At 43.6% G+C, this 14,094-nt stretch overlaps 1 protein-coding gene and 2 long non-coding RNA genes across 6 annotated transcripts in view; 2 read left to right on the top strand and 1 right to left on the bottom strand.

Moving 5' to 3' along the window:
* ABHD3 (abhydrolase domain containing 3, phospholipase) overlaps positions 1-6,490 on the bottom strand; it is a 29,063-nt gene extending 22,573 nt beyond the window's left edge. For all 4 annotated transcript variants that reach the window (XM_084509609.1, XM_084509607.1, XM_084509608.1 and 1 more), the window contains exons 1-4: positions 6,237-6,490; positions 5,006-5,169; positions 2,298-2,480; positions 892-937 (exon numbers count right to left, since the gene is read on the bottom strand). In XM_084509609.1, coding sequence (XP_084365735.1) covers positions 892-937; positions 2,298-2,480; positions 5,006-5,169; positions 6,237-6,383 — 540 coding nt within the window. In that variant the 5' untranslated portion in view covers positions 6,384-6,490. The remainder of the gene's footprint in view (positions 1-891; positions 938-2,297; positions 2,481-5,005; positions 5,170-6,236) is intronic.
* Positions 6,168-7,553, top strand: LOC311431763. Its single transcript, XR_014689628.1, has 2 exons — positions 6,168-6,344; positions 6,723-7,553. It is a non-coding gene; the product is annotated as an uncharacterized lncRNA (long non-coding RNA).
* Positions 7,554-7,555: 2 nt separating this feature from the next.
* LOC311431765 lies at positions 7,556-11,263 on the top strand. The gene is made up of 2 exons (XR_014689631.1): positions 7,556-8,525; positions 10,076-11,263. It is a non-coding gene; the product is annotated as an uncharacterized lncRNA (long non-coding RNA).
* The last annotated feature ends 2,831 nt before the right edge of the window (positions 11,264-14,094 follow it).

Below are 14,094 nucleotides of genomic sequence, written 5' to 3' on the forward strand. Positions count from 1 at the left end.
TAACATAGCAATATTTGCATTGAAACGTTTTATCTGATTATGGGAAAAACATTCCGAGCTTTTAAGGCTGAAACAAGGGGATTAAAAAATGCAAAACAATACTTGGTATTATGCACACTCATACCAGCTTCAGACCTGTCAACAAAACGTATAGGAGCAAACGAGGCTTATTCAGCAGTATTTCATCATGCTTTGTGCCGAGATGCAGAAAACATTTCGCTTCACGATTTCATCATCTGTGGAATTGCCAGTTATCTCTAAGCAAATGTGGTTTGTATGTCCCAGAAATAATTAAAAAAAAAAAAATCTGCTGGAGCTAAGCTAGTATCGTAATTGCTGAGAAAAATACAAAATTAATTTTCAGGGTATGACTACCCGTATAAATCGGATTCGTTAATTCAATACCACATAATACGGGTCAATTTAATGGCACGGCTTTTTAACCAAATCATAGCTTAAATGTCTATTGGCAATTGGGAAAGTAATTGCCACTGTTTATATTTTGATTTTTAAGTTAAAACAACAGTAGAAAATCACATTGAGTGAACAGAATTTCTTGGACGTATACGTTTTAAATACCTTGGTGTTTTGAGGAAGAAAAGTATAAGGATTGCTCACTTTACTGTCACAGATGCTGGTAATTTAAGTGATTTCCTAGAACAAAATGTTCACAAAACAATTGTGTTGACCAGCTGGTCTCTGAGTTTTAAAATAAAAGATGTACATTGGCATGTTACTGATTTACCAGATAACTAGATTCTCTTCTCTGCATCTTCAACATATGCTATGAGCTCCTCTCAGTTAAATCCAGCCTTACAAATAGGCACTGATGATTACATATATACATCCTGCTTACACATAGAAGATGTTTATCTTAAAAGTCATCCTTACCAAAAGATCCTCACCAGCAATTCCACGGTTGTTAAAAACCACGCATCTAAAAATTGAGAAAGCAAACTGAGTTATATAGATTGCTCGTCCACCTGAAAAGGACAACTTACACCAAAAATTGAAAACACATAAAGAAAAATGAGCCAGTTCGATGGGTAAGTTCAGCAGATAAATAATTTCTGTCCTAAAAATGCTAAAATCTGACATGTGCAGAATGACCCTTATACCACTGTAGTCAGTGGGACTCTATGTGAACTCTGTGCTTTGTCAGTCAAGGTCAGCCCGCAGGACAAGAACCCCTGGGGTTACCGGAAGACGGAATATGGATCATGCTCTGCCTGAGCTCAGAGCTGGCCAATTATGAGCCATATGCTATATTTAGCTGGGTTAAAGGCATGAAAAGATATTTTGGTATTTTTCAAATGTTGCTGTTTAAAAAAAAACAAAACTCAAGTTCTCCTTCATAATGTTATAATTTTCTTTGTTAGGTAATCAGATGCAGGTATTTCCTTCAGGAATACTTAAAGAATTAGTTCTAAGAAGTTGTTGATTTGGGATCTCTCTTCCTCTAGTATTTTTACAGGTAAGCTTTAAAGTGATTTTAAAGGTAGTTTGAATGGTTAAAGCGCTGTTTTACTTCCAGAATTTAGTAGAGCAGCTCCCCAAACCCCCAGAGAACAGATAGCCAGAAATATACACAGGCACTCACACACACACATATATTTGAAGAACATTATGTAGTCTGTAGCAGACACCAATCTGCAATTGCAAAATGCAATATTCCAAATAGGGATCCTGGAACAATGACAACGTATTTTAAAGCACAGTGGCAGGAATATGATTACATAAAGGAATTTACTCGTTGACTAATCCACTTATTTTACCCAATTCTGACCAGAAGCCGTAATAACAAAAATAAATTAAGCAGTGACAATTCAGAGGTGACAAACCTCCTCCTAAAACACCAGCAGGAGTAGGTTGGCTCCCCTTGCTGCACTCAGGGACTTGAATCAAGCAATCTTGGCACTCAGCAGCTGACCTCCTTCGAGGCCTTCTGCCAGCAACCCATCCATACAAGTCTTTGTGGAGCTGAATACAAACCTCTTCTCAAGAAAGCACAAAAGTAACGCGAGTGCTGATGTTACAGTTTAGGACACAGCAGCAAAGACCTATGCAGACGTAGCTTGCCTTCACTGCAATTTCTGCAGCACGTCTGCAGATACCAGAGCAGCCCTTCGGAATTTACTGCGGGTTACATAATGTGGTTATTATTATTATTACTACTGCTTTCTTACATAAACTATTTTTTTTTTTAGATCTCATTTGCGTTAGGAAGACACCTTCTACATATACATACTTAGCTGTGATCTCACACACAAAATACACGCAATGAAGGGTGACAGCACCTATATCCCAGTGTTTCGCTCTGATGGATCATATGAAGAATGTAGGATTCCTTGCTCGTTCCTGTCAGACCAGGCAGTAACAGGACAGTAGGTCTTGTGCTGGCATCCGGATAATATAAGCTGTCATTATTATCAAACCAATCCAGCGAAATCTGTCCTCCATCTGCTGTTCTAATGAGCTCACTGAAAGGCACGTTTCAAGACAACAATGATTAGATTTAAAAAATAAATGCGTACTATTAAGAGTGCTTAAACTGTAAAAAATACCAGGTATAAAATCTGCCTCATTGATTAGGTTTTAACGCTGCAAGTACCACCTAATCATGTTTGCACATTCACCATTCACACAGAGCCATACCTCCAGCTGACATGAGTTAGCACACTCAGTTCATGGCACAATTCCAGTTTACAGTAAACGAAGAGCTGGCCTTTCATCACTCACTGCTGATGGACTGGAAGCTTGTAACTAATGTGACTTTTGGCACTGCCTTTTACTGTATGTGGGCTTGTGTCCCGCAGCTTTCCTTTGGGTGGTCTGAGAACCTTCTGGCTCTGCTTTGGGCAACGTGTTAACCATCTATCACGTGTCTGTTGTTGTTCTTTTTGTTTTACTTTCTCTTTACCCAAAGAATAAGCACATATGCTGGATGGCTCTTTGTTATGTTTTTAACATGTGGAACACAGACAGACACTACATCTTCACAGCTTCAGTGAAGCCAGAATTTCACACTCTCATCTCCACAAACTTTGCTAGCATGCATGCTTAAAAAATACAACTTAAGAATCAATAAATGTGATCCCATCCCAAGAAGCTAAGCATGTCTTCAACCATGAGAGGAAGGTTACAGTCCTTTTATAGTCCTTATATATATATGTATATATATATATAGAGAGAGAGAAACATTCAACATCTTCCCCATTCTCCAGCAATGAATGTATTGTATGACACAGGAACTACCAAAACTGAAGTTTACTTCACATTTGATTTTTCATTTGAAAGCACAATTTTCATAGCACCTACTCCAAACTTTAAAGCTTATCAGCCTTGTTGGACTCATTAGGTCAGCTTTACCCTTTCTTAGTAAAGGGCAGGAGATGCAATGCTGGTGTGTGCTGCCAGCACAATCTCAAATGGTGCGAATGAAGCACTGCCCCATGGAACTACATTTCTTTCCTCACAAACCTCGAAATGGAGAGCATACAAGAAGGGCTACAAAAACTGGACATGGCCATACCACTGAAATGTTTCCTAGTTACTAAAACTAAGGGAAGCTGCTAAATGCTGGATCTATTCTACCATGCAAACAGAGCTGAAACAACTTGTGCTGCGTCCAGGTTCCGGAGTATAAAAGTACTTCTCCTTAGCTCTTGTGCCAAATGCCTCACTTGCCAGACCGAGCCTCACTTCTGTGTGAGAAGAGATCAGCTGAGGACAAACAATATATATAATTTTTTGCCTCTTAGAATGTAGGCATCAAAGAACACAAGACAGACCTGATAGGTGAAAAATTAATCTGAAAATCCCAGGAGTTTGATATATTTAAAACTGGGCTGAAAGTGGCCATGCGATGGTTAAGGTTGCATGTGTTGGTTGAATGGACAGAGAGAATGACAGCATGACCCTTCCGAAATGATGGCATTCAATCGCCAAAATATTTGACGCACCAGATGACTGTGCTGCCATCCAGAGAGACCTCAACAGGCTGGAGGAACTGGCTCACAGGAACCGCATGCCCGTCAACCAAAGGATGTGCCAAGTGCTGCAGCTGGGGAGGAACAGCCCCAGGCACCAGGACATGCTGGGGGCTGCCTGGCTGGGAAGCTGCTCTGCAGGACAGGACCTGGGGCTCCTCGTGGACACCAAGTCGAACATGAGCCAGCAGTGTGCCCGTGCAAAAATAGCTAATGGTAAGCTGGGCTACGTTAGGCAGAGCACTGCCAGCAGGAGGGAGGTGGTGATCCCTCCCCGCTGCTCAGCACTGGTGAGGCCACCCCTGGAGTGCTGGGTCCAGTTCTGGGCTCCCCAGTACAAGAGGGACATGGACATACTGGAGTGAAGTCAGCAAAGGGCCACCACAATGATGAAGGGGCATCTCTCCTCTGAGGAGAGGCTGAGAGAGCTCAGGGGGATCTTATCAATGTGTATAAATAGCCGAAGGGAAGGAGCAGAGACGTCAGAGCCAGGCTTTTTTCAGTGGTGCCCAGTGCCAGGACAACAGGCAAAGGGCACACGCTGGAACACAGGAGGCTCCCTCTGAGCACCAGGCAGCACTCCTGTGTTGTACAGGTGACTGAGCACTGACACAGGTTGCCCAGAGAGGTGGTAGAGTCTCCTCCTTGGATATCTTCAAAAGCTGCCTGCACAGGGTCCTGGGCAACCTGGTCTAAGTGGGTTAGCCCAGTTTCCTCCAGAGGTCCCTTCCCACTTCAACCAAGCTGTGAACATATAACCACATCAAGTCCTGTATTGCCACCAGTAGTCCAGTGTTCCCAGACTCCCTGAGCTGTAACAGGGCTCTGTGGGACCTTTTAAACCCACTGCATGCTGAATCCAGGACAGAAATGGTTCCAAGCCTAGGACGGAGTTGCAAAGAGAGGCATAAAGCAGATACATGGGCACACACTTGAGCAATGACAGTAGCTGTGACACAGAGCAAAGTAACCGCTGGCTACAGAATTCGATCAGTTTCCAGAAGAAAGGCACTTACTTTCTGTACTGTACTTGGGGTCTAGACGTGATAAAGGGACGTAGGAGTGTCTGCACCCGGCCTTCCCAGCACCAAATCGTGGGATAGTAAGTTTCTGTCACAACAGGGCAATATTCCTCCAGAAAGCGGCAGAAACGTTTGTTGCTGGCCACCAGCTGGGGTTTCTAGGAAGAGAGACTACAGTCAGGCATGGGCGTTCATAGAAAAAAAAATATAATGAGAGCCTGTTTCAATCTTCTCCCAGTAGACTGTTTTTGTTAATTTATTTACTTATAAGGCTTTTTCTTTTCATGGTAAGGAGATATACAAACATAAGCTTCGACAGCAAACGCTTGCAGTACCTAGTTCAGCCTGGTAGGACTCTCCTCCTCCCATCCCACAGTGTGGTGCCCAGCTGCATAGGGTACTCACCTCTAATAACGCCCAGCATACAGGTATTTTTCTCACAGCCTAGATTTGCACAGAGGAATTGGGGTGGCAATCATCACACCCCGCATGGGGTTTGAGCGGCCACATTTCTTAAACTTCTCTTCTAGGGTCTCTAACGTGCACGCGTTAACAGGAGGAGAGAGGACAAGTGGCGAGAGCTGCTACGCACACGCAGCGGCGGCAGCACGTCCTCCTGACCCCTCGTTTTCTTCCTCTGACGAAAAGAAAGCATCCTTTTGTGAGGAAGGCTGCCTTCTCAGCCCGTCTACGGAGGCTTGTGGCACCCTGCGAGCCTTCAGCAGCCCGAAATCTCTCCACACGCGCGTTTCTCCTTGATGGATCGCTCAACGAGGCGCTCTCCCTCTTGCTCCAGGGGCCACTTTCCACGGTCCCAAACGCTTTGAGAGCTCCCAAACGCTTTGATCACCTCCTCCTGAAACCACTCCTGAGCAGGTGGACAGGAGGCACCACAGCCCTCACCACACGGCAGCAGCAACCCGAGGGTCCCCAACGCGCCACAGCGGGCGACGGAGCCCCTTCCCCTCGCCCTTTCCCCTTCCCCTCGCCCCTTCCCGGACCAGGGGGAAGGAAAAGCCTCGTCCCGTTCCCCCGAGGGCCCAACACCCGGCTCGGCACGGCTCGGCAGGGCCGCCCCCTCCACAAGGACGCGGTGCTGGCTCCGTGCAGAGCCCCTCCGGGCGCGGCGGCGGCGGCGGCCGCCATTTGAGGAGCCGCCGCTGCCTGCCCGGGGGCTGCCACCGCCGCTGTCCCCCGGAGGGTGGCCGCCCGCCCTCCGGCTCACCTTGGCGATGCTGCTGAGGTAGTAGCAGGCGTAGGCGACGCCGAAGCCCAGCACCAGCGACAAGCCCACGCCGGAGCCGAAGAGCCCCACGCGGACCTGGCTCTCCAGGTAGAGGGACAGCTCCCGGGTCAGCACCTGCCAGTCCATCCCGCCGCCCCCGCTGCGCACCCCCGGGCTGCCGCAGCCGGAGCTCGGCGGCCGAGACCGCCCCGGAGCGGAGGGAGGGGACGACGAGGAGGAGGAGAAGGAGGAGGAGGAGGAGGAAGGGGGAGAGGAGGAGCCGCCGCCCGGCTCCCCTTGGCCGCGCCGGGGGCCGTTGGGCGCTGCAGCGCCGCCGGTGCCATGCCCAGCGCTGGGCACTGGGCTCGGTGCGCTGGACGCGGTCCCTAAAGCCCCAGGGAAGCTCTGCCTGCTCCTCTGTCAGCGGCATGGGCTGCTGCATTGAGGCCCTCAGGTGTTTGCTAACTGTGGTGCTTCCCTCTTCAGCTCAAGCAGCCCCGTGTCCGCGTCTTTCCTTGGCAAAGTCACAGGAGCGCAGCTGGTGATACATCCTGGCGCTGAGCATCTGGCATGGAGATCCCTGCACACACCTCAGGACGCAGCGGTACCTCCCTGCTCCTGCTTCCACGGCTCAGCTCCGTGAACTGCTGAGAGAAGACAGGCTTGGCTCGCCGAGACTGTGCCTTGCAAGGAAAATTCAGTTGTTCACCTCCACTGCTTGCCTTATCTGTGTTTCCTTGCTGTGCCCACTTTCTGACGTCTAATTGAATGGGGAACCACAGCAACAAACACAAAACAAACAAAATAAACCACCACCACCAAAAACAAACCTATATAAGCAGAACATGACATGTGGCCCATTTCAGTTACTTCTCATTCAGACAGATCTTATCAGAGAGATGCAAATCTGACAGAATTTGAAAGCATTTCTGGGCCCAACTTGTTCACCATGAAATGGTGATGGCAAGTGCCTTAATCTCTTGGATATAGGGCTGCAGAGCTTAATTTAAGGAAACATTGAAAGGGACTTCAAGCTTTCTGCAGTGTAAAGTGCTACCATGTTCCTATCATGGAGTCAAACGTGCTGCTTTGGTGCAGCAAGAGTGGATTCCAGTCCTGGTTTGAGAACTATTGTAAAAACCCATTGCAACATCTAAAGATTTTGCAGTCAAATGGCTGTTTCTGATTGCAGTGCTAATTGGGCTATGGTGTTTGGAAAAGTCAAGTATGCTTTGCCATTCAGTCTGACAAGCAGAAATCTGTTACTTGTCTTCCTTTCTCTTTTTCCAAGTAAGAGGAGTTTCTATGATTTAAGAATTTCTAAGACTTGAGATTTTTAAGATTTCTAGGATTTTTCTAAGAAAAATTTTCTATACAAATTCTATTTATATACAAAATAATGTATTAACAAAGGTAAACTACTATGAATATATTGCCATGCTCTGAAGAAATTCAAAAATACCTTTTCTTCCTATCTTGTCAGCTGTCTGCAGTTTCCAGAGACAAAGGGGTAGAGCTACTGCAGCTGTTGAAAGGAGTGTGGGAATTAGTAAGGAAAGGGTAGGAAGGATCTGGGTTTTGTTTCCCCCGCAGCTTGTTTTCTCTGGTACGGAAAAAGGAAGTTGAATGGGTGATGACAAAACCTTTTGTCATCAAAGTAGGAACCATAAGGGAACGCTCTGCTGTGAGCAGCTGGGCTAGAGAGCTTAGTTCAGAAAACATGTTGGCTTCATCAGCGAGGTGAATTTAGGAACCTTGAGAGACTGTAATTTGGCTGAACTGAGGACTACAATTTAGGATGGATGAGAACCTGCTACATCTGAAGGAGGAAAGCATTTGTTGCTTACAGCAGACTGTTCTCCCACATTCATGTCCTATGCCAGTTAAGCTGCACAGTGCTTGAGTCACCTAAAAACTAAAGAAAAGAAAAATCCCAAGTGGCTGAGAAAGAAGAGCACACAGCGTGTGTCTACAGGGCTAGGAGGATTATCAGTGCACCTACACACAAGACCAGAGAGCGGAAGGTGTGGATGTTGGTGGTTAAAGAAACCTTTCTGAGGTGTACAAAACCAGCAGCTTAGTGGCTAGATCAAGGGCCGAGAGAGATTGCATTCATAAAACCAGATCCGGACACAAAGGCTGATGAGGTTTATCTGGTCTTTGACCATTACCCCACATCGCTTACTCATGGGACTGTTAAGAACGTCAGGCGTATCTGACAGGCCACAGGCAAACCGAAACAAACCCGTGTACTGAGAAGGGCTGAGTTTTGTCTGGCTGATTTACCCTGTAAGCATGTCAATAACTGTCAATAGCAATAATGTTAGTAACTTTCTTCTCTTCTAAGCAATTCCTATCAGATCCTCCGATTCCAGTGCCTTTTCTTTTAATTCTTTAAAAGGTTCTCTTTTGACCTACATCAAATTTTGCAGGGATGAAAAAGAAAATACCATGTTCTGCCTGTATTGCAACCACCTCCAAGTGATTTAGCTATTGCAAATTTGTGTGTGTGGGTGGGTTTGGGGGGAAACAAGGTGGTTGATAAGCTTTTTTTGAACTCTTACTGTTTGTTTGTTTGCATTTTTTTTTCCCAAGGAGCAGAGTCCTACATTCCTAGAGACACTTGGTATATGCACTTTGCTCCCTGGTGCTTACCAGTGTGCTTGGATCAAGCCAGTTGTAATAGGTTATAGATTAGACAAAAAGGAAAGGCCATGGGATTGTTCCTTGTCTCCCAACATTTTTTTGCCTAATCAGTAGATAATAATTTATAGAAGCAAGTGGTGAGTCACAGCTTGATTTGCGTTTTCTTTTAACGAGGAGGCTACACTAGTGCTATGCTATCTTTGTTATTTTATTGTTTTGTTAAGCTCAGTGTCTCTGTGATCATTTGGAGCTGGTGGAGAGGTGTGTGCTATGTTCTTACTGATGTCCCAGTGGACAATTGCAAGCTGGTCCTGGCGCCGTTCTCTGTAGCCTCACCCTTGGAATTGACTTCAGTTGGCACAGCAGCACCTCCGAGGAGAGGACAAGTGACATTTAGCCTCAGAGTTTTAAATTCAAGGTTTTGTTTGTTTATGGTCTTTTAACATTAGCTGAACTTTGCCACTCCTCAAACAAAATGGGAAAAATACCTTTGTGTCAACCTGACCTACCTTGGGGATACATAAAAAGTTCCCAGTCCACGTATGAAACATCTGAAAAGTTTTCCATCAATGCAAAGAAGGGTTACTCCCTATTACTGGTATTTATTATCAGCAGTAGAATAGAAGAAGAAAAATGCATTTGAAAAATTCAGCTCAGCATTTCTCAAGCCTTCTTCATGCCTATCACAGTTTTTTTTTCTCCTTAAAGTGTGAATCAGTCAGGGATTAATAAAGTCCATGCAAATGTTCTATGTTGGAGACTCTTCAAGTTTTGAAGGAAATTGCCAGGCCATGTTTATGTTTGTACTCTTGGTGTCCATGAGTAAAATAAATACATAAATAATCAATAATTGTGGCATGAGGAAAAGGTGTTTCTGTTTCTCCCTTTCTTGAGCTTTGCTACTTTGACTTTAATCTCCAATTTCTCATGCTTCCCTACCTTTTTATACCATGCTGCTTCTCTTCACTCTGTCAGGGAACAATCCTCAGCTCTTCCAGATGTAAAGCTGGAAAGAACACAGCATTTAAAAGGAATGCTATGCCTTGTATAACAATATTAACAATTTAGTAATATGTTTGTATTAACAATATTTCCTTCAATTAAAATCTGTGAATTTCAGTTCAGCAGGTGTAGCAGGTATCCTGAGCACAAATGCAACTTCCTAATTTAGCACCGTTTCTCTGTCTTTTTAGGTGGTTGAAGATATCAACAGCTGTTGCAACGTGAAGGCTGCCTAATATTCACTTCCCTTGGAAGGACTCTTATGAGATCTGATCTTCGTGAAACCAATTCCCTGCATCCGAATACAGCTGACAAACTGCTAAACACAAGTTCGTGGTTAGTAGAGGATCACATAAATTTGGCTCATCACCATGTAGATAATGGCGTCATCAACATTTAAAGAATGGTGATGAAACTTTGTTTTGTGTTCACGAAATGTTCACCAAAGAGTTAAAATACAGGTTCAAACTCTGTGAGATATAGCTGAAAATAATTCTCAGAAATGTGAATTAACTTAAAAGTGATTGTTTTGTTCAGCAACCAATGATGACAATCTGTGTCATGCTCAAAACTGAGAATACAAGACAGTATAAAATAAACTAAATTCAGTATAAGGCGAGCAAATACACTGAAGACATTTTTCTTAGTCAAATTATTTTTTTAATTAAAAATGTTATCAGAAGCTGCTACAGGACTTGAGAATTGTCCTAAGATGTGCAGTAGAATTAAACGTTGAATCTAGGTTAAATTTCCTCCTGGTTCCAAGGTATCTGTTCTGTAGCTTAAAATGAAACATTTTCATTTTTATTTACTTATTTTAATTCCTTTATAAACAGTTCAAAATGGAAAAAAAAAACTTGCATCTTTTACTTCAACCACAAAATCAAAGCATTTTAAATGCTTTATACTATGGAAAAAAAATATAATACTGCCATATACATTCAGTAAACTTTTGTTCTGCCCACATGAATACTATGGCTTCAGCTGAATCCAGTGGGGTCAGAAATTTGTCCAATCACTCTTTCTTTTAGATTCTTCTTCATAGATTTTTCATTAGTATGTTAATAGTGAATTTATTATAATTAGACAAGATCTTAGATGTATATTAAAAATATTTACTTTATGCAAAGCATATAGTCTTGCTTAGCAACCTATAAAAATGTTGTATTTTTGAAATTTTCTAGCTGTATTTCTATTAAATGCAGATTTCAACAAGTCTGTCAGAATGCACTGGAAATCATACTTATTAGAATTTAAGATTACATTGTGTTGTGACTGAGACTTCTCTTACGACAAAACATACAGCGTTTAGTTTCTGCTTGAGTTACTCAATATTTGTTACTGCTCTAGCAGGCTATTAAAAATAAACCTAGATATTATTCAGTGCCTAACTCATTTTGTCAGGCATTATGTATTACATATTGAGTGCCTTCATAACAAAAGGAACTGTACTGTATGTTTGACTAAGCACTTGATTAGTTCCATTGATCTTAATAAAAATTGTCAAGCACATAAATTAGGAACATTCTTAAAATAACTCGATAGCCCATGAAGCCAATTTATTTTCCTCTCAGTCTACAAGTAGGACCTGGCTAGTTCTGACTACAGCTGAGAATCTGCTGCTCCAGTCCTTTGATCATCTTAGTGACCCTTTGGTGGACTCTATCCAGTGTGTCCATGCCTCTCTTGTACTGGGGAGCCCAGAACTGGACCCAGCACTCCAGGGGTGGCCTCACCAGTGCTGAGCAGAGTGGAAGGATCACCTTCCTCCACCTGCTGGCAGTGCTCTGCCTAACGCAGCCCAGGTTACCATTTGCTGTCTTTGCTGCAAGGGCACACTGCTGGCTCATGTTCAACTTGTTGTCCACCAGGACCCCCAGATCCTGTCTTGCAGAGCAATTTCCCAGCTGGGTGGCCTGCAACTGGGGGCTTTGCATTTGGAAATGTCAGCTGGGTATACGTCCTTTAACCCTCCGAGGAACACCTGAGTAGGAGAATTTGTGTCGATGTGCAAACAGAAGTACGTGGCATTGTAGTCTGTATGCCCTTTTCAGGTATGTTGGTTTCTCTCTTAACTTAAAACCTTAAACGAGGGAGAAGATTCCATGATGGGCCTTTCAGGGAAAGATACTCTTTAATCTAAAATGATGAGTTGTATTTTATTATTATTATTATTATTATTATTATTATTATTTTATTTTTTTTCTCATCACGGTGAGGATTTTAGCCAAATTCAGGGACATTTCATTCCCTAGCAGATCTCCAAGGTGTTAGTTTATTTTCACAGCGGGAGAATAAAGTGATTTATTTATAATCTGTTCCCTGTTCAGCTGTTTTTCCTAGAAGAGAAATAGCAGATAGAACTCGTTAGGGAACGAAACAGTGGCATTGACATTGTCAGTTATTACATGTGCTGTAATTAACACTTTCATAGGAGATGCCAGCTGCACAGTAAAAACCTGAACCCCACCAAAACTCTTGCTCACTTATCTGCAATTAAAAACATTTTAATCTGCTGAAACTAGGAAAATATCCAATGCCAATTACTTATTCCATTTCTGAAAACTGCAGAAGAAATTGGACTGCATGATGGATAATGAATCTAGTAAATAAGACAGGAAATGCAGAGATAACAGTGAACAGGATAGGGGCATTTCAGCTTTAATGAGAGATGACACATGGCCACGTGATGGCAGCAGAGGCTGAGGAATTAGTCGTGTGTTTTATTGTTGGTGTTTTATTTCCTACAATAAACTACAGACAAACGAGGTGTGGCCTGCAGGTCGTAACTCGTTCTTCAGATTCTAGAATATATACATTAGATGATGCTGAGCTGGACAACATTTTTCTTTCTATTTGCTTAAAAAGATGTGGCAAGTTATCAGACAGAAGTTTCTGTGGAGGATGATTACGCTCCTTTCTCGTTCCCTTTTCCCTTTCTTCCTTTCCCACAAAGTCATGGTGGTCTTCTTCAATTCCTAGGAAGCAATATATATATATCCTCCGTTCAAAAACGTCTGAGAACTCAGAATTCATGGCAAGATAGTAAACAAAACCTCAAAACTGCAGGAGTTAGTAGTCTTTCAAGGAAGTTGGATTTCTTTTTTTTTGTTTTGTCTTTTTTTTTCCTTTTTTTTTTTTTCTTTTCTTCTAAACCTTGTAAAAGCAGACTTTTCACCTGACATTCTCTCCTGGAATAGGCATAGTCCCCTTTCTGCGCTGCATATTCCAGCTCCTACGTTGCAAGTTCAGCTTTAATCAAACAGGACGGTCCAGAAAAACTTCTACTGAAGTCTGTCTTCAGTACATGGAAATCCATATATTAAGATACCCTGGTGGAGCGTGACATTTTGCAGAACCACAAGGCAACCAGGCAGAGTTCAGGCAAGCAGCTCTCTGGAATGGCTTTGAAGAACAGTGTCAAATTCTGCATAAACCAGAGCTCTTCTCACGTGGCCCCTTGTTGGATTGCTCTGCTATGGCAGGAGACAGTGGGGAAGACCACAATCACCAGCTGGAGGATGGTGTGACTCAGCACTACATGTAATTTTGGGTAGCCAGAAGGGAACTAGTTCTGTAGGTCTTTTCGTGCATCGAGATTCCTGCGCTGAGTGCATATTAATGAACCTTTGTAATTGCAGTCGAGTGTGCCTAAAGCACAGAGGATTCCCTTCCTCCCGCCTGTGATCCAACTGCTCTGCCGTGCCTACTTGAGGTATTCAAAGTGAGCTCTGCCTCACCATGAAGGCAGCAGTGGTTAATTACAGCAGCACCGGTCTGGTAAATAAGGCCTTTGGCAGTTGAGCTTTGGTTGCTTCTGCTGCAGCACATTCAGATGTTACTGCTCTGCCAGTCTGTCCTGCTGGTCTCCTCCTCTAACCAGGATGGCAGAAAAAAGCCTAAGTCCCAGCTTCTGCTGCTGCTTGGGTTGAGCAGTGTTATGAGCTGGTATGATTTCTACATTGTAAACCCCCAAAAACAAAGAGAAAAACCCTTCTGCTAACTCCAGTAGCAAGGTTCTAGGTAGCACTTTTCCCCACAATTTGAATATTGATAAATTATCTGAAGTATGAACACGTGTTGGCTCTAAGGCTGTAAAACAGCTGTTCTGTGCAACAAGGTAAGAGGGGTAAATGCAAGATTAGGGGATGTGATAAACTCTCAGCATTCATCAGCAAAAAAGAACAGTCCTGTCTTGGGACCAAAGACA

The sequence above is a fragment of the Aythya ferina genome (assembly GCF_964211825.1).
Source record: "Aythya ferina genome assembly, chromosome: 2".
Taxonomy (NCBI): domain Eukaryota; kingdom Metazoa; phylum Chordata; class Aves; order Anseriformes; family Anatidae; genus Aythya; species Aythya ferina.